Source organism: Cetorhinus maximus, chromosome 20 (genome assembly GCF_964194155.1).
Source record: "Cetorhinus maximus chromosome 20, sCetMax3.hap1.1, whole genome shotgun sequence".
Lineage (NCBI taxonomy): Eukaryota > Metazoa > Chordata > Chondrichthyes > Lamniformes > Cetorhinidae > Cetorhinus > Cetorhinus maximus.
In genome coordinates this window covers 16,117,714-16,135,879 of record NC_135898.1, presented here as the reverse complement: position 1 = coordinate 16,135,879, position 18,166 = coordinate 16,117,714, and the positions used below count along the sequence as shown (strand labels likewise).

General features: G+C 40.8%; 1 protein-coding gene across 1 annotated transcript in view; it reads left to right on the top strand.

Moving 5' to 3' along the window:
- The first annotated feature begins 4,497 nt into the window (after positions 1-4,497).
- The window catches only part of LOC144694896 (zinc finger matrin-type protein 4-like), a 157,187-nt gene continuing 143,518 nt past the window's right edge, over positions 4,498-18,166 (top strand). Inside the window, exons 1-2 of the mRNA XM_078565630.1 lie at positions 4,498-4,673; positions 17,573-17,677. Coding sequence (XP_078421756.1) covers positions 4,587-4,673; positions 17,573-17,677 — 192 coding nt within the window. The 5' untranslated portion in view covers positions 4,498-4,586. The remainder of the gene's footprint in view (positions 4,674-17,572; positions 17,678-18,166) is intronic.

The window sequence follows — 18,166 nt, the reverse complement described above, 5'->3', positions numbered from 1 at the left end:
ATGCTATATGCTCCAGAACACGTGAAATCTTTTAAATTTCATTTTAAAATAAAAATGCTTAGCTTACAGTGATTGTAAAACCTGAGCAATTATTTTTCTTTTCACCAATCCTGTCCTGATCAGATTCTACACTCCGTTGCGAGGCAGTTGTTGGAGTGGATTTCAAACTACAAGCGAGAGTTTGTTTTTTACAAACGTGATGTTTAATGCTGAGAAAACTGTACCAAATGCTGATTGAAGCATGAGATATGCCCGAGTGACTAAATCAGCTTGATACTCCCATTGCTGGAATGATTCATTGTGACCAGTAGGTTAGATAGTGATGTAACTATTGACCTGTGGCAATTGAGTTTGTTATAGCAATTCTGGCTTCAAATGTGCATTAACAGTCTCTCCCTCAACCAACTGTACTATCAGGAATTGATAATCTATCTGCTGCTGCTTACGAAATACTATAACAACTTCTCCCCCATAAAAAATGATTAATTGCTGTTCGAAGTGTCTACATTTGATGAGGAATCCCTGCTTCAAGATGAGCAGTTATCAATTTCTAATGGTACCTCAGAAAGGGTAATGAAATATTAACTTGAGACCTAAAGGAATACAGTATCATGTCAGAATTACTGATTTTCTTCAACATCCTGCACACAGCAATGCAAGCTAAATGGTGTTATTCTCCAGGCCACTAAACAAGAGAGGGGATTAATGGGTGCTGGCAGATAGACTGCTGAAGCCATCAGCACAGTGTGTGACAGCAATAAAGAGAGCAAATGGGATCCTGGGTTGTGCAACCAAAGGATTACAGCACAAATCTCCAAGTGGTGCTGAGTTTGTACAGGTTGCTTATTCAGCAGCACGCACCATGCTTCTACAGCTTTAATTATCATATTAGGGGAAAAAAAAATCTGAGCTTTGGAGAGTGTGCAGCCAGGGGCAGTTCAAGTGCTTGTTGGGTTGGCTTGGAGGTACTTGAGTTCTGAGGAAATGCTGCTGAAGTCAAGGTTTTTTTGTGCTGGAGAGGTGAGGTGCCAGGGATCATCATACCCAGAAAGAGTACAGCCAAGATAAACATCCGCACGTTTAAAACTGTCAACATTAATGGGTCATATCTTCAAGCTGAGAGGAGGGAGAACAGTTTAACAACTTTACACAGAGAATGAGGAATGAACAGAATGGTTACCCAGGGAGGCAGTGTGTCATGATTATACCAGGAAATTCAAGAGAGTTGGTCAAGTACCTGGAGAACATTTTGATCAAGTGATACGAGAGGTGTGGTGGGACATGATATTTCCCAGATGCTGGAAGGCTGAAGTATTTTTTTTTCCCCAGCTCTGTATATTCATATGCTTTAGCTTAAGGGGATTTTATGTTGCACAATGACTGTCAGAGCAATTGCAGCATGACATCAAATGTGGAGGGATGGAAAGTTATAGTCTTGTGGTTACGCCAGCAATGAAACTATTTCAGATGAGCCTCCTCTCTAAAGACTCTTATCTTCTATCAACACTTGCTTCTGCTTTCCATTTTTCTTCAAATTTATCTTCTGTTCTCTTACACCACTCCACTTATCTTGCAGCTTCACTTTCGCCCTTACTGCTGCCCGTCTGGTTTTATTTAATCAAACATCCTGCTATGGACAAGGAACACCCATTTTTGCACACTGAGCTGCCAACAATACTAAACTCGGACAGAGCAGAGCACATATGGTGTTAATTGGCTTAGCTATGCCAGCTGCAAAAAAGACAACACAGGATAAACATCAATTGTCTTGAACATATACACCAGCATTTATATATATAAGCAAAGTACATGCTGCGTGGCCAGTAAAAACAGATAAAGCTGGGCATAGAGAGGAATTCAGTCAGAGCTTCTAAGAAAAAACATAAGATAACTTTTCTGGTAAAAGACTCGGATAAATTTTAACCTCTTTATCTCCCACAGATGATGACAAGCTTGATGTTAATTTGAAGCATTATCAGTTTTTATTTCTGGGTTAACAAGTTTATGTTTTTTCTCTTACTGTCACTATATTTTCAGTTCCCTAAAGCTGCTTCTTTACACTTCAAAAAATGATTGGTTCAATACACCTCGGGTCATCTCAGTCCATGGAAGGTTCCATGGAAACTCAGAGTCATCCAGTATCTTACCCAGATGGTCTGGCGAGGAGGCTACTCCAGGGCCAAAACCAGATTTCACTTCATTCAGTCACACACACTCATACACAATCCAGTAATGGGAAGTAGTCTGAAGCAGCTTAGTTTTCAGTTCTCTTGCTCTAGGATGATGAAACAAATCTAATGGCCATATCAACTAACTCAGCAGAGCAGGTAATACAAAAGGCAAACTCTTTCGAGTTATCAACAGTCACAGATTGCAACTCTTTCGAGTACAAACACAGTTCTTGGTTTTCCAGGAGTGGGACATGAACCCACAACCCTCTGGTTCAAAGGCGAGGGTGCCATGAACTGAGCCACAGCTGACACCTCTAATACAAAAGGCAAGGTGCAGAAAAATACCAGAGCCACAATATCTGCAGGCTCTTGATTGGCCCTTTCACTGAAAAGCCAGGGGGTTGGGTCTCTCGTCAGAACAGTAGTTAACCTAGGAATTAACTCACCTGTGTGTTTACTTAACATCCAATAGACCCTGTAGCTTGAAAGAGATGGTATTTTAGCATTTATAGTTTAGTGTTTGTGGAAGAATTTTAGCTTGCCGCATTCATTGTAAACAAAATGAGAATATAGTTTGAATATCTGTGCTGAGTCTTAACTGTGCTCTCTTTTTAAAGTCAGCTGCTGGCTTAGCTATGAATCTTAATAATGCATGCATATCAGATCCTACGATGGAACTTTAATCCGACGGCATTTAATGGCTCACTGAGTGGGACGACCACCACAAGAAGAGGAGGAGGCACTCCATATTAAGTCAAAAACTTTTCTTTGTGTGCCTAGGAAGGACAGGGGTCCACCTATAGACCCTATAAATGGACAGTGAGCCTCTGCTGCCTCCTACCCCCTGGATTTACCCTGGTGCCAGCAAGTGGTCTTTGGACCCCGTGATCTTGACCTGTCTGAGATCTGCCAGCTGCCCCTTAGCCTTTTTGGATGGGGGAGGCAGGGCACGAGGGCAGCCAGCCAGCAAATATGGCCTAAGAGTGAAAAGCAGCCAGCCTTAAACCACATTCACCCCATTCTTCACCTGCCCCTGAGACCTACTCCCAGTTAAAATTCACTTCCAAATATGTTTTCTATGTTATGAGGAGGAGGTTTATGGCACATTGGTAATGTCACTGGACTAATAATATAAAGGCCCAGGTTAATGTCCTGGGCACAAGAGTTCAAATCCCACCAGGGCAACTGGTGGAATTTAAATTGAATTAATAACCTGAAATCGCAAAGTGAGTGAAACCATTGTCAATTGTTGTAAACACCCACCTGGTTCACTCATTCCCTCCTTTCGGGAAGGAAATCTGCCACCCTAACTCAGTCTGGCCTACATGTGACTCCAGACCCACAGCAATGTGGTTGACCCCTTAACTGCACTCAAATGGTGTGGCAAAACACTCAGTTCTAGGGCACTTAGGCATCGGCAACAAATGCTGGCCTTGACAGTGATGCCCACATCCCATGAAAGAATAAATGTTAGAAACTATATATCTGTGATTCATCTTTATAAATGTGCTCAAATTATGTTCAAAATTCATTGTTAGACTGAAAATACTTTGGCTTTCTTCAGAGTTCTAGAATACTAGGTAGGGCTGATTTGTAGGTCAATTCTATTTTTTTAACTGTGATGTCCTATTTCTTTCACTTCCATTGAGGTTTCCCTGCACAGGTCTCAGCAATAATGTTTGGAATGCAACATCCAAAATATCTCCTAATGTGGTTGAAAGCTACAGCCCAATATAACGTTTTAAGCCTGATGATAATGTTGATTAAAAAAAACACGAATAGATGCAATCTGCAGTCGAATTTAAATTTGGGATCAAGATGCACAATGATTCCTCTGGCGTTGAGGGCGGGGGGGAGGTGGTGGTGGTTTTAAGAAACTTGCAGACATCAGTTGCAAAGGACAAACTCTGAAAAGTACAATACAGCCAATGCGGTGAAACTTCTAAATTTGAGAAGACATTATCTCCCTATTTATTTTCCTGGACTCCGTACTAAGTAAAAGATACATCCTTCTTCTTTCCTTAAAAAAAAACTTACATGAGGTACGATGAACAAATGGTGTTCCAATTGCATATGAGGTAAACATTAATCAACATTAACAAGAATGAAAACCTCTTCTCCCCATCTCTTGGAGCAATCAAGCATAAGCCAGCTCCAGCTGAGCAGTCTGGTTGCTAGGATGGCAGGCGGGAATAATTGACAGCGGTTTCATCCAATGAGATTGAGAGATTATAGGGCTAGTAGCCAATGGGGCAGCGGCAGGAGGCAGAGGGGGGGCAGGTCTAAGGCGGGAGCTCCCATTGTATCCAGTACAGCCACTGAGCATCAAATCTTACAGTTACGGAGAGAGCGAAAAAAAGATACGGTGATGATTTTATTCTCTTCTGTCATCTCAGTTGCGAATGTTTACCTCGAATGGCTTACAGTGTCTCTGTCAAACTACAGCATAATCTCTGTGTGGTTCCTTCTGGATATTACCGAGAGGCTAGCTTGGAAGTGCAGGTATTGTGAAGTGGGATTTTCCTTCTAAATATCAAGCATTGTAACTTTCTTGTATTTCTCTTACAGCTGTCACAACCAAAAAGGTTTGAGATGATAAAACTTGTCACACTTTTTTTTTTAACAACAAAAGTTGTCCTTTTTGCTGAAGTTTTTTTTTCTGCATTCTAAAAGGTGAAAAATGAGCCAGCACTGGGTTGCACTATAATCCCCATATGTTGTGTACTGTTTTGCTCATTGTGTCCTGTTTTCATACATGCAGATTGTTGCCATGGATTTTGAGGTGGCAGAGAAAAGCATTGTGTACTCCATGGACTTTAGTGCAAAAGATAGTCTTTCAGGCTTTGGATGGTTCATAGCATGAAATGTTCACCTTTGCTAAAATGTCCCTAATGTTAGTGATTCACGAACAGAACACTGCGACATATTTTTGGTAGAATTTTGAATGGCACAAATTAAGCATTGCAGGATTTGTGCTACGATTTAATGTGACAAACAGGAGCTTACAGTGTCAAATCCAAACCAGCTTTGCTGCAATGAAGAGAGAATGAAATGTTATATGTCTCCAGTGTCGATACCCAAATTTCCAAAACAGTGGCATGGCTCGTGATTTTAAACAAAATGACTATTCAGATTCTGTAAAGTGACACGAGAGAGAGCTGCCAGGACATTAAGTTATTACAGAAGCAGTCAATCAGCACTAGTTGGCTGTACCATATGCTACCACACATTTAAAATTTATGATCTTCTAAAACACAAAAAAAAACTTGCTGTTCAAAAGAATTTTGGCAATAATAAGAAATGTGGCATAGAAAAAGAGGACAAATGAAAAAATATTGAGTAATGAGAACCTAGTGATTGGTCATAAATATCTTTGAAACTACACAGGTCAGGAACGGGATAAAATATATCACTTGCTATTGTATACTGAAAGAATGTGCTGATATATTTATCATACTTGCTTCATATAGTATTAAAATTAAGTTAATATTTAATAGCTGCTTTGAATTGGCCCAAACACAAATGGCCTCCCTTCAGAATCAACCAGAAATATTTATTATAGCCCCTGGTTATATCTTAGTTTGAAGAGTGAATTTGTTATTCATGGGGAAAAACGAGAACACTCTTTCTCTCTAAGCCGATAGCATTGGATAGTATCAGGCGTGTGATCCTGGGGCATGAGGAAATTGTGTTTGTAGAGGGATAACGAGCTTCTGAGGACTTTTGTGGATTTGAAGACTCAGGTTTCTTTGCAGTAGAAGTCAGTTTATACTGGTGTGTGAAGCTACAGAGCAGTATGACAATACAAACCTGTTTTCAGTCTTGGTTGGGTTATCAGGTGGAGGTGCTTGGTGCAGGTAAGGCATTAAGTACCATCCAGAAGAAACTAAATGCAGAGCAGATATTCTACAGTGCCCCATACCACTTAATTAGGAAGCAGCATTGCAGAAGCCTCAGAACTAGTCACTTGGTTGATCCATTGGAAATGGTACAAAGTTTGTGGCCTAAACAGAGTGAGAAAAACAGCTGAAAAAAAGAGGTCAGAATAAAACAAAAATCAGTGGACTTGCAGTACGTAGACTATTAAAAATATGAATGCGAAAGCATGGGGACAGAACAGGATTCTGACCATTCTAGATAAATGATTAAGAGGATACATTTTATACCCATACAATTGCTGTTCTTCAAAAACAGTGTAGAATGGAGAACATCAAATGGTTTTATCTTCTGAGGATATCAGCATTTGTTGTTACCTTCCCAAACAAATTTATTGCATGCTATTTCCTCATTATGTTTAAATGAATGCTGTTCAAACTTGCTCTTATCAAGGACCTCAAAAATTCTGGAACCCATTAGTTTCTGCTGGTCCCTTCCACTTAAAACCAACAGGGTTTTGAAACTTGAGATTGGCATTAGAAAACTGTTACTTTCTCATATACATTTTCAGACTTGAAGTGTCCAATTCCTCAGGTTTGGGGGGATGGGGGGAAATGAATTAGTATTGAACTGTGGCATACTTTGGCTGGTTAGTGTATTCTGAAATATACTGGGTGAAATATTCTCTCTCATTCCATTGCACAGCGTTTAGATGTACAGACAATGAATAGTTCCTGAGAAAATATCACTTTCAAATGAATACCAATTGGATAAGCATTAGCAAGCTTTCACTGCGTTATTTTATTTTGATCAATTTTTAAGTTGTTTTGCCAAGGCATTTCCAGCAATGAATCAAGTGTTGCAACCTGTGCGAGGACTCCCCCTCCCCCCCCAACCCCCGCACCACCCAATACAATTCTGGAAATTTATGGGTGATGAATATTAAAGAGATTGTCTTGTCATCCATTTGTCTCTTGGTTCCCATGAATCTCAACCGGCACCTTCTAAGACCAGTTCGGGAACCCTGGGGGTCGATCACATTCTGCAGCCTCAGCACTAATGTGTGAAGCTGTTGAGCCTGGCACTGCACATCAGGCTGAAAATGGCTATAATATACATGGTGATACCATTGGTTGACAGACATGGCAAAACCATGAATTTCAATTCAATTCATATAGCATGATCAAGTTTGGGAGTAATTTGAAAGCAAATTTGTGTTTTGTAACTTGACTAAGAAACTCTACTGCCAGCCTGTTGTGTTAACCTCTTTGGTAGAATGGTGCTGCACAATATCACTATATTTAGTGCACACTTTCTCTGTGGCCTTGAAATTAGGCCATGGGATAGTTGTGTGTGAATACTTAATGCATTCACATGCATTCCTTTCATTGCTATTTTCAGAGAAATATTAACCCAATCAGGGCTGGGCAATAAATGCTGGCCAGTGACACTCACATCTGTGAAAGAATTTTTAAAAATTCTGTACCCAGAATCATTATGCATTCATACACTAGTGTTTCACAATGCGAAGGCTCAACCCAGCAGAGCATTAAGCCATCAAGACTGGAAGATCTCAAGTTTGTTTTTAGTTGTATGCAAGTTAGCTTCCCTCATCCAGGCTAGCAACTGAGTTGGTACGATTAGCTGGGGTAATGAGGTGGTCCTGGCTACTAACTTGCCTTCTTGTTGGAAATTGTGTGTATAGACACAGGTTAAGAACAGGATTGAACTTGGATGTGAATTTTGCAATTTTGGCAACACAAGTTGGCCACAGTTCTAGAGGATTGAACCTAGTTCTACCAACAAGTAAGGAATACAGTGGCGTAAACTCAGACAGAAAGCTAGAAGTGGCAGGCTGGTCACAGCCTGGGCCTTGGGGCTGAGGGGATTGTGGAGTTACGATGATGCATGGCAATGAAGGAGAATTATTTAGTGATAACATTTATTTTGAAGAACAAGAGCAGGAAGATGGCCAAAGGAAACAAGGTTTATAGGTGACGGGAAATTGGCAAACATTGGCTGCAGAAGTTTTGGTGAAGTTAGAACTTGGATATTGCACAGGTTGGAATACAGATGAAGGTGGCATTTGGAGAGAGAGAGGGGGAAACAAAACTTGAACGCTTTAGTGTTTTTACGCTTTAAGGATTTTAATGTGGAGATTGTCAGTTTTGCGAAAATCAAAGCATGTGGACATAGCTTTTGAAGGTCAGTTGGTCAGTTTGGGGTCAAACAGAGCATCAAGATGCTCACTATCTAGGCTTAACAAAGCACCAGAAACAGTGGAACTGTACCTAAGGATGGGCAGCGTCTTGAGTAAATTTGTATCATGTCGATAAATAGTGTCGACAGTCACTAATGTGATGACTTGGATTTCCCTCTTTTGGCTGGAAGTGTCTCAAGGATGGGACCTCTGCTGTCTACAAGAATTTTGTATTGCCTTGATTCGTTTACCTGGTTTTGGGGTTGGGGTTGGGGGTGGGGGGTCAGTATGCCTATGTGACTCCCAGTAGCCTCTTCACTCAGAAGAGGGGGTCCAGCAATACCAGGGTGGAAAATGCTGTGCTGCTGAGCACCTGGAACACGAGGTCCACTATTTAAAAGTGAGTGAAATTGCATGGTTCCTTCGGGAGATCTGTCAGCAGCTGGAGCAGATGAGAAAGAGGTGTCTGTAAAAGATGACCTTTCCTCCTGAATCCCAATTAAATTGATCCCGTTACAACCTCTGCTTCACGCCAGGACCATCCAAAAATGAATGAAGCCCCTGAGGGGAAACTTAGGCCAAGATCTTTTCAAATAGCTTACAAGGCGCCATGCCTTAAACTCAGTCATCAAATTATAAAACCAGAAAAAAAAGTATGAAAGGGACATTAATGCAAATGTACAGCATTCACCATGGGGTTCTGTTTGGGAGGAAAAAAAACGTATTTAATCAAAATGTTCAAAATTACCTGGGGTTTTGATAGAGTAAATAAGGAGAAACTCATTTCCAGTGGCAGGAAGATCAGTAGCCAGACTTAAGATAATTGGCAGAAAAAAAGCAGCATTAATTTTTTTAAGACAGGATTTTTTTTTATGATCTGGAACTCAATGCCTGAAAGGGTGGTGGAAGCAGCTTCTATAGTAATTTTCAAAATGGAATTGCCCATATGGCCCATGAAGTGGGGTGGGGGGGGTGGAGGGGGGAGAATCGTAGGGCTATGGGGAGAGAACAGGGGAGTGGGACTAATTGGAGAAATATTTCCAAGAGGTGACATGGGCAAAATATATTGATGGCATCCTTCTGTGCAATAGGATTCTATCAGCTCTGGATCGGGTTGTGTTATTGGTCTGTTATGCAGGCTACAGTGCAAATTTCCTGCATAATTCTCACTTTATCCAGCATATACATATGGTACTTCAAAAAACTTTCAAGGCTAAGGCCTGCAGGTAATGGTGCCCCAAGGTGTTTGAAAAAAAAATTTGAATTGGTTGAGCACTTTGCTCCAGATCGCTTTGCTTCAGATCACTGCACATCCTAAATAGCTACTATTCTATGTCCACAACAAAACTGTACACTTCTGTAGGCTTTTACAGATCAATTGGTTTTAAACAGGGACCTTGCTACCAAACAGAAAAACAGCAGTGCTTAAAATTTTAAAATTTTGCATAGCATTTGGCTTGGAAATTGCAGTACGAAATCTCTGTACAGCAACAAAGGAAATTTTCAGTTGACTTGGATAAGTTCTAAAACCCTGAGCAAAGAAAACAAGTTGAAAAGACTGCAGTGCTTTCTGATGCACAGTGTGTTCAAATTTGATCGGTCAAGGGTGGCAGCAGTCAATTATTTAGATATTGTTCTCCCCCTGCCCACTTCTTACAGGGCATGACAGGGTAGATGTGGATAGGATGACCCCCCTGGCTGGTGGGTTTAGAACCAGGGGACACGGCCATTTAGGACCGAGGGGAGTTTGGAATTCTCTACCCTGAGGGCTATGGAAGCTCAATCATTGCACTGAGCATGTTCAAGACACAAATTGATAGATTTCTGGTTACTAGTGACATAAAGGATATGGGGATAGTGCAGGGAAGTGCTGTTGAGGTAGATGATTAACCATTATCTAATTGAATGATGGAGCAGGCTCAATGGGCTGAATGGCCTACTCCTATGTTCCCCAACAACTCTGCATCTCCAATTTCCTCCTGAACGTGTTGATTCCTTCTTGGTTGGAAGAGTGCTGAGATACAGCTCCTCATGTTACCCTCCATGTTTGATTGAAGTAATGATCTTCAGCAGGCTATACCTTCACTGAAGACGTAGAAAAGAAAGATTCGTAATTACATAGCACCTTGCCCAAAATACGTTCCAGCCAATGAAGTATTTTTGAAATGTAGCCACTGTTGTAACATAGGAAATGGGACAGCCAATTTGAGGACACCAAGCTCCCAGAATCAGAAATGTGACAGTAGCCAGATAATCTGTTTTTATGCTTTTTATTGAGGGATAAATATTGGCCAGGGCACTCCCCTGCTCTTCTTTGAAATGGTGCCTGGGATCCTTTATGTCCAACTGAAGACCAAATGGGACTTTGGTTTAATGTCTCATCTGATAAGGCGGCACCTTCAAGACATCACACAGGACGTAGATAGTCCTCATCTGCCACCCGCATGCGGACACGTTCCAGTCAGAGTCGGGAGATAGTATTCGGGAGTTGATTTTTAACCCTCACGACTGCAGGCACGGGAGCCATGTGTGGCATTTCAGATGTCACCTCAGCGGAGATCAGCTAGCTGCATACAGACTGGACAGTGAACCAGGAATCTTCCAGCCTATAGTGCGAAACCACATGGGATGGAATTTCACAGCCCCGTCATGGTGGGGGGCGGGGCTTTCAAATGTGGCAAGCCATTCAGAACTCCGTTGGTGGGAGGGATTGTCAAATTCCACCTGTGGTGTATTAACTTTGCAGGTGATCAGGTAAACTAATCTCCAGACAAAAACCTCGCAAGATGCTAAAGTACAAATTCACCCTTTGTCAAACCAAAGCGTTCTGAAAAATTAACAAAACATTGCGAACAAATTGGAAGAGTTGATTCTTTGGATTGGAGGGAAATGTGCAGTGCTGGTCCACAGGGGTTGTGTGATGGGACTAATAGTCTTTTTGATATGTATTGATAATTTGGACTTTGGTATACAGGGCAGATGACACAAAATTCAGAAATGTTATCTAAATTTAATGCAGAGAGGTGTGAAGTGATTCATGTTGGTAGGAAGAATGAGCAAAGGCAATATAAGCTAAATAACACAATTTTAAAGGGGGTGCAAGAACAGAGATACCTGAGGGTGCATGGATACAGAATTTTCAAAGTGGCAAGTCAAGTCGAGAAGGCTCTTTTTAAAAAATTTTTAAAAATTGTATACCGGATCCATGGCTTTACAAGTAGAGGCATGAAGTAGAAAATGAAGGAATTTATGCTAAACCTTGATTAAATTTATAGTTAGGCCTCAGCTGGAGTATTGTGGCCCTTTCTAGGTAATGCACTTGAAGGATGTTAAGATCTTAGAGTTTGAGGAGGAGATTTACCAGAACGGCACCAAGAATAAAAGACTTGAGTTATGTGGAAGGAGGGACTGTCGAGATATTGGGAGTGGTGGAAGGTAGAGTTGAAGTGGAAGATCAACCATGATTTTAATGAATGGTGGAACAGATTCCAGCGGCCAAATAGTTTCCAGTGCTATCTTTCTAAGATTTTATGGAATCTAATTTTTGGTGATTGAGTATATATTTATAGCACAGGGCCAGCAGCCAAATGTTTTAGTTGATGATGTTGAGAAGGGACTATTTGCCTGCTGTGGAAGTGCTACATTTTAGGTTTCTCATATATATTTATTTTCTCCCTTTTTCAGATAGATTGGCTCTTGTTGGGATACTAGTCCCTGAGCTCCAGCAGCCCCGTAATAACTCACTAAAGCATCAGGTGCCAGACAAGATATTGTGTCAGTTGGATATTTTATGTTGGGCACAGTTGAGCCCAATTCTGCTCTCACATGCTGGCCATGCACATGCACTGTCCAGTAAATATAATGGACTGTCACCACAATGGTCTTTTTTAATGTGTTAGACACTAAGGGGAGCAGCATGCTCCTGAGCTAAGCTCACAAAATACTCGGGATGATTCCTGGTACTCTCTCAATCCATTTCGCTCAGAGTGGCTGGCCATTTATTCTGTAACTGCATTAATTCGGCATTAATTCCACTTTTTCTTTTAATTATTTGTTCATGGCTTATGGGCATCACTGACACAGCCAGCATTTATTGTTCATCCCTAATTGTCCGTGAGAAGGTGGTGGTGAGACACCTTGTTGAACCACTGCAGCCACCATGTACCGGTGGTGGAGGGAGTGAATTTTGGAGGTTGTGGATGGGGGACTGATCAAGTGGGCAGCTTTGTCTTGGATAGTGTCAAGTTTCTTGAGTATTGTTGGAGCTACACTCATTCAGGCAAGGTTTTTTAAATTCTGTTTTGCACTAATGCATATTGAGATGAATCAGAAATGGGGTCATAATTGGGAAGCTTGAAAATTCAAAGTATACACAAACACTAATAGGTGCCAGCTTAAGGTCATACCAGTTCAGATAAAGGTTTGCTACCCCTTTGTGGAACTAACCTTAAACCTGAACTGCATGGCAGACAAAATAAAATGGTCATTCTACCATTGAGTCATCTGCCGTAGAATTTTTAACAATCAGCTGAATCACTCGAGCAGGCAGATGGGTGTTAACTCATCAGCTCTCACAATGTGCCACTTGTCAAGCACTGCATTGGAGTGCCAATCTGGATTATGTGCTCAAATCCTAGAGCAATGATTGAAGACACAATCTTTTGATGTGGCGTAAGAATGCCAATGGCTGAGACAAGTTGCAGCTTTGTGAGAAGCTTGGCTTCAGATCGAGAGCACTTTCATTTAAATAGCACCTTATTTCATCCTTGGGATGTTTCAAAGTCATTCATAGCCAATTAATTACATTGAAAATGCAGTCACTATTGGTCGATTTGCAGACAGCAAGATCCTACATATCAGTCACAAGTGTGATTTTTCTGGGAAACTTAAAAATATAAACCAATAAGCTTTGGACTAAGTGCAAACCCAGTTGGTGTGCAAGGAGGCCATTAAACATAATAATTGATGCCAAGAGTATTTCAATTCTACAGGTCTCTTCGGGAATAGTGTAATGGCAGTAGCTGATCCACAGTAAATACTGTTTCTTCTAATTAAACTACCTTCAGCTTCCTCTTTCGAAAATATAAATTTTCCTCATTGGTCCGACAGTGACTTATAAGTCCATCCACTATGTACTGAAAAAAAGCATTTATATAGTGCCTTTCACAGCCTCAGGAAGTTCCAAACAGCCAATGATGTAATTTGGAGTGTGGTCATTACTACATTCCTGTAATGTAAGAAATATGGCAGCTAATTTGCACACAGCAAGCTCCCACAAAAAGAGATAATGGACTAGATAATCTATTTATCTGGATTAATAGTTGATTGAGGGATAAAATTCGTCCAAGACATCAAAGACACCATAGGTAACTTACCCGCTCTTTTTCGAAAAAGTGTCATGGAATCTTTTACATCCAGCTGAGAGGCAGACAGGGCAACCTCTGAAATTCGTGACATCCAACAGTGCAGCACCCCATCAGTACTGCATTACAATGCCAGCCTAGATTTTTGTGCTCAAGTTTGGAATAGATTTGAACCCGTGACCTTGTGATTCAGAGGTGAGAGTGTTATTCACTGAGCAACAGATGACACAAATGAGCACCACAGATAGGAAGGTCCATGATCAACCTGCTGAGTTATCTGATCTCATGAAATACAACATAAAACAGCATTTGTATACCACAGGATTTGTGCTCCTGATTAGTAACTTGCAGCCATTGCTGTAAGTCCAGGAATAGATGGATGAAAAGAGCATCCAAGTTCAGCCATTGTTGAAAACCCTGCTGCACCACATGTCTAGACTCTCACATGAAAAACAATCATTTGAAGTAGGCAGCAGATGGCAGATCGTGCCTGTGAAAACATATCACAGCTTGAGCCAGCAAAATGGTGATTGGAGAGAAAATGCATGAAAGAAAAAGCTGTGATTCTTAATTGTTTAATCCAGCTGTATAATTAAAGAAAAGCACATCAGGTGCATTGTGTACAAATGCATTTTCTTGTTCTCAGATTCAGATGGTATGTTTCCATTTCGGCATGCTTAAAAAGGTTGTGAATGTACAACATGGCTCTTAATTTACAGCAGCAAAAACAGTATTGCAAAACAAAGTTAAATTATTTTAAACAGCTGAAATTAAGTTAAAAGCAATGTAAAGCCTGGTAAAATGCATGAAAAATGGAACCTTGTGAATTGCAGTGACCTGGAAATCCAATTTCACTGGCATGCACTGAAGTATAAAGCAGTTCAGTTTAAGTCTCCATGGTTTTTGGCAAGTCTCAGTGTTTTAGGTCGATCTTGCAGCTCATTAATTTCTTCAGATCCCTGCATTATGAGTCGTGCTGTTTTTGAATGTGTACTCAGTTGAACTTGTCTACATGATACCCTTGGCAACATGATGCATAGGCACGTGATCAACTTCCATGCATGTGTTGCCGAGACCAGTCTAACTCTCTACCACCATCCTCAACTTCCGTGACATGATGACATTGGACTTGTTAGCCAGCATCAAGTTATGGGAAACTTACAGGTGATGAGTAGGATGCAAATTAGGCACATTCCTACAAGTAAAGGGGAAACCAGTAATGGGTTGTATGAGTAGAGAAATTAAAGTAGGATTTAAACTTTTTTTTAAGACCTATCAAGAGCCAGAATTCCAAAAACAAACAAGTGGAGTATGGGTGAATGGGATCAGTAGGTTATCTCTTTCAGAAAGCAAGTATGAAGGGACACGTGGCTGTAAAGTTCTATTGTTTTTGGGGTCAAATTTGCTACCAAGTTAATATCAGCGGTACAGAGGACATGCTACTTGATTCACAGCAAAAACTGTTGAGTGTACCCATGCAAATGCTGAAGAGGATGATGCACAACCTCAGCCTCCTCTTGGACCTAGAGCTGAATGTCAAACCTCAATAATCCTTCACCAAGGTCATGATTTTTATTTTTGCAACATTACCCAAAACTGACCTAATTCTCACGGAAAACGTTTTTCACAGATTTGTCAGCTCTAGACTAGAATTGCCAGCATTCTTACTGCCGTGTTGTCTCTGTGCTGCACCCTAGATAAGCTTCAACTTTTCTGAAACAACTGCCCACATTTCATCCCGTACTTAGTCCTTCTCCCTGATTAAATTGGTCATTGCTAATCTTCATTGGCTGTTATTTGCATCATTTGACATGACAGGACCTCAAAAAAAAACACGCACACATCTGGAATACATGCCACACCCTACAAAATGGTGACAGCCCCACCTGTCGATGGCACTCCACCTGGTTGACTGCAAACATCACCGACCACAAACTGGTAATGGCCCTGAGTGGTGAGGTCCCAGTCTTCGACCTTCCACAGAAAACCTAGGGAACCCACAACCGTTTAAGGATGGGCCAGGGGAGATGTGGCCGCTCCTTCCACAAGTGGAAGATGAAGAACCGGTCAAATTGTGACTGTGATCACCCAAGTCAGACCATCATCCACATACTGAACTTCTGCCCTCAGAGATTGATCCCTGGTGGCAACACAACCGTTTGCACTGCATCAGTTGAAGCTGTTGAATGGATTGTTAACCTGTTGACCCTTATCAAGCTATAACTGTTTCCCCAATCATACAAATGGAAAAAAAATGCATTATTCAATCCCATTGCCCCTTCTTGCCCCACTCCCTCACCCACCAGCCACCACCTGTGCTCCACTGTTGAAAGCTCCTCTGAACTCACTCCATCATGCCACCTCTTTTCTAACCTTCAAAGGCTTCCTCACAGGCTTCCTCTTTGGATGTCTTGTTCACCTTCCTCATGCAGCTCAAAGCTCCTCCTGCCTCCTTAAAGTTGGGATGTTTACATTAAATCAATTATATAAATGCAAATATTTGTTCTGTTAAAGTTGCATAAAGCTCAGCAAACTCATTGCATAAGTCGTGTAAATAAGTTATGTAAATTTAAGTTTAAATGTTAGCACCCGACAGATTATATATATATATATATGCAGATTGGCGGGGGGGAGGAAGGTTTGGACCAGTTTAGCTCAACAATTTCACGGAATGTAATTTTAGCAAAAGTCACAGCATATTTTAAATTAATGCCATGATAACCCATGTAAGTAGGTTTTAGCAAGATAGTATGTTTGTCAATAGGTAAAAACATCGGACAAGTATATGTGTTGCTATACGTTAATAACATTTTATACCAAAATAACTTTTGACCGAAAGAATGACTCCTAAATTGTTTCATATAATTTGTTACAAAATATCTAATTCAACCTCTGAAAGGTATGCAATAGAATTATAAAATTATCCAACACAGAAGGGGGCTATTCGGCCCATCATGTCGATGCCGGATCTTTGAAAGAGTTATCCAATTTGTCCCACTCTCCTGTTCTGGGAAACCCTTTTAGTTGTATATTGAAAAATAGAAAGGAAGATCTTTGTATTCATATAGCACCTCCAATATACCTCAAAGCTTTACAGCCAATTAATTACTTTTGACGTGTAGTCACTGTTGTACCCTTCAATGCTCTACTGAAGTGTCAACTTAGATTATGTTCTCAAGTCTCTCAGGGAATCGAAGGATATGGCAGAAGATCAGCCTTGATGGTATTGAATGGCGGAGCATGCTTGAAGAGCCATATGGCCTACTTCCACTCCTGTTTCTTACATTCTTAAGTCTCTGTAGTGGGTCTTTAATTCACAACCTTCTATTTCAGAGACGAGAATGCTACCATTGAGCCAAAGTTGACATAGTTGCAAGTGCAAATTGCAGATGACATCAATACATTGATATAAAGTAATCAAAACAAACCTGGGTGGGGTGGGCTGAGAATGCAGGGCACTACCAAGGGTGAGAAGGAGCAGGAGGAAATTGTCAGGAAGGAATGATGAGCTTTAAAAGACTGAAGACTGAAAGAGGAAAGCAAGGGTGTCTCATAGTGTTGGAATAATGACTTAGTGGGTAATTTTCCCTTTGGACTGTATTAGATCAGCTGCCCTCATGTCTCCAAATTTTAATTTCAAATGAAAATCGAGAGATGTATAACAGATGACTGATCTGATATTGCCCATTTTACGCTTTTTTTTAAAAGAGTCGTAATTATCTCCTTAGAATAGGAGATGCTGTAAGAAGTCTTGATTTGAACAGTGTTAGAATGCAATGAAGAGGAAGGATATGTAGAGCAGTGTAGATGCAACACTGAAGGAAGAAAAAGCAAGGCTAATTCACGGGAGCGCTGAGCATAGTTGAACCAGTGAAAAGTGTAAATACCGATTGAGAAGTTACAGCTTCCTTTGATTTTTACTCTGTCTAATGTGATTTGTCTCATTCATTTTGTTCCATTAGATGAAGTCTGCTGGAACTGTTGATCAGAGTTTATTTACTGACACCTACTGTAAGGTATGCAGTGCCCAGCTGATCTCGGAGTCTCAGAGAGTGGCACATTATGAGGTAAGATTTCAGCTATTTACTTGAAAATATACATTTCATTTCACTACTATTTTCTTTTTTCAACAAATTATATTTAGTCAAGAAGTTTTAGGGGAAGTTGAAGATAATGAGTACTTTCAGATTTTGTCATTCCTCCTAAAGACCAAGAGTACATTTTTATTGTCCCCTACATGACACACGGTACCTCAAAAGCTCCTAATGTTATAAAAGTTTGCTCATGAGCTCTTACAATGCAGAGTTGATCAAAGAAGCCATCGTGCCCTGTTTGCAACCACCAGTGTGTAGGTAAGACAATTCTCATCTTGCCTTCCTGAATTTTCCTGTTAACTTGCACACATCTGTTGATGTAATCATCCAATAACCACTCCTTTTCCTTAGTCAGCTCATGCTGGCAACTAAACAGGCATGAGCTGCTTATGTGAGGTCCTTTGACACCCATCTACTTGCAAGTCTCAGTGGTTTTGGTAAGCTCACTGCTTTGGACTACTT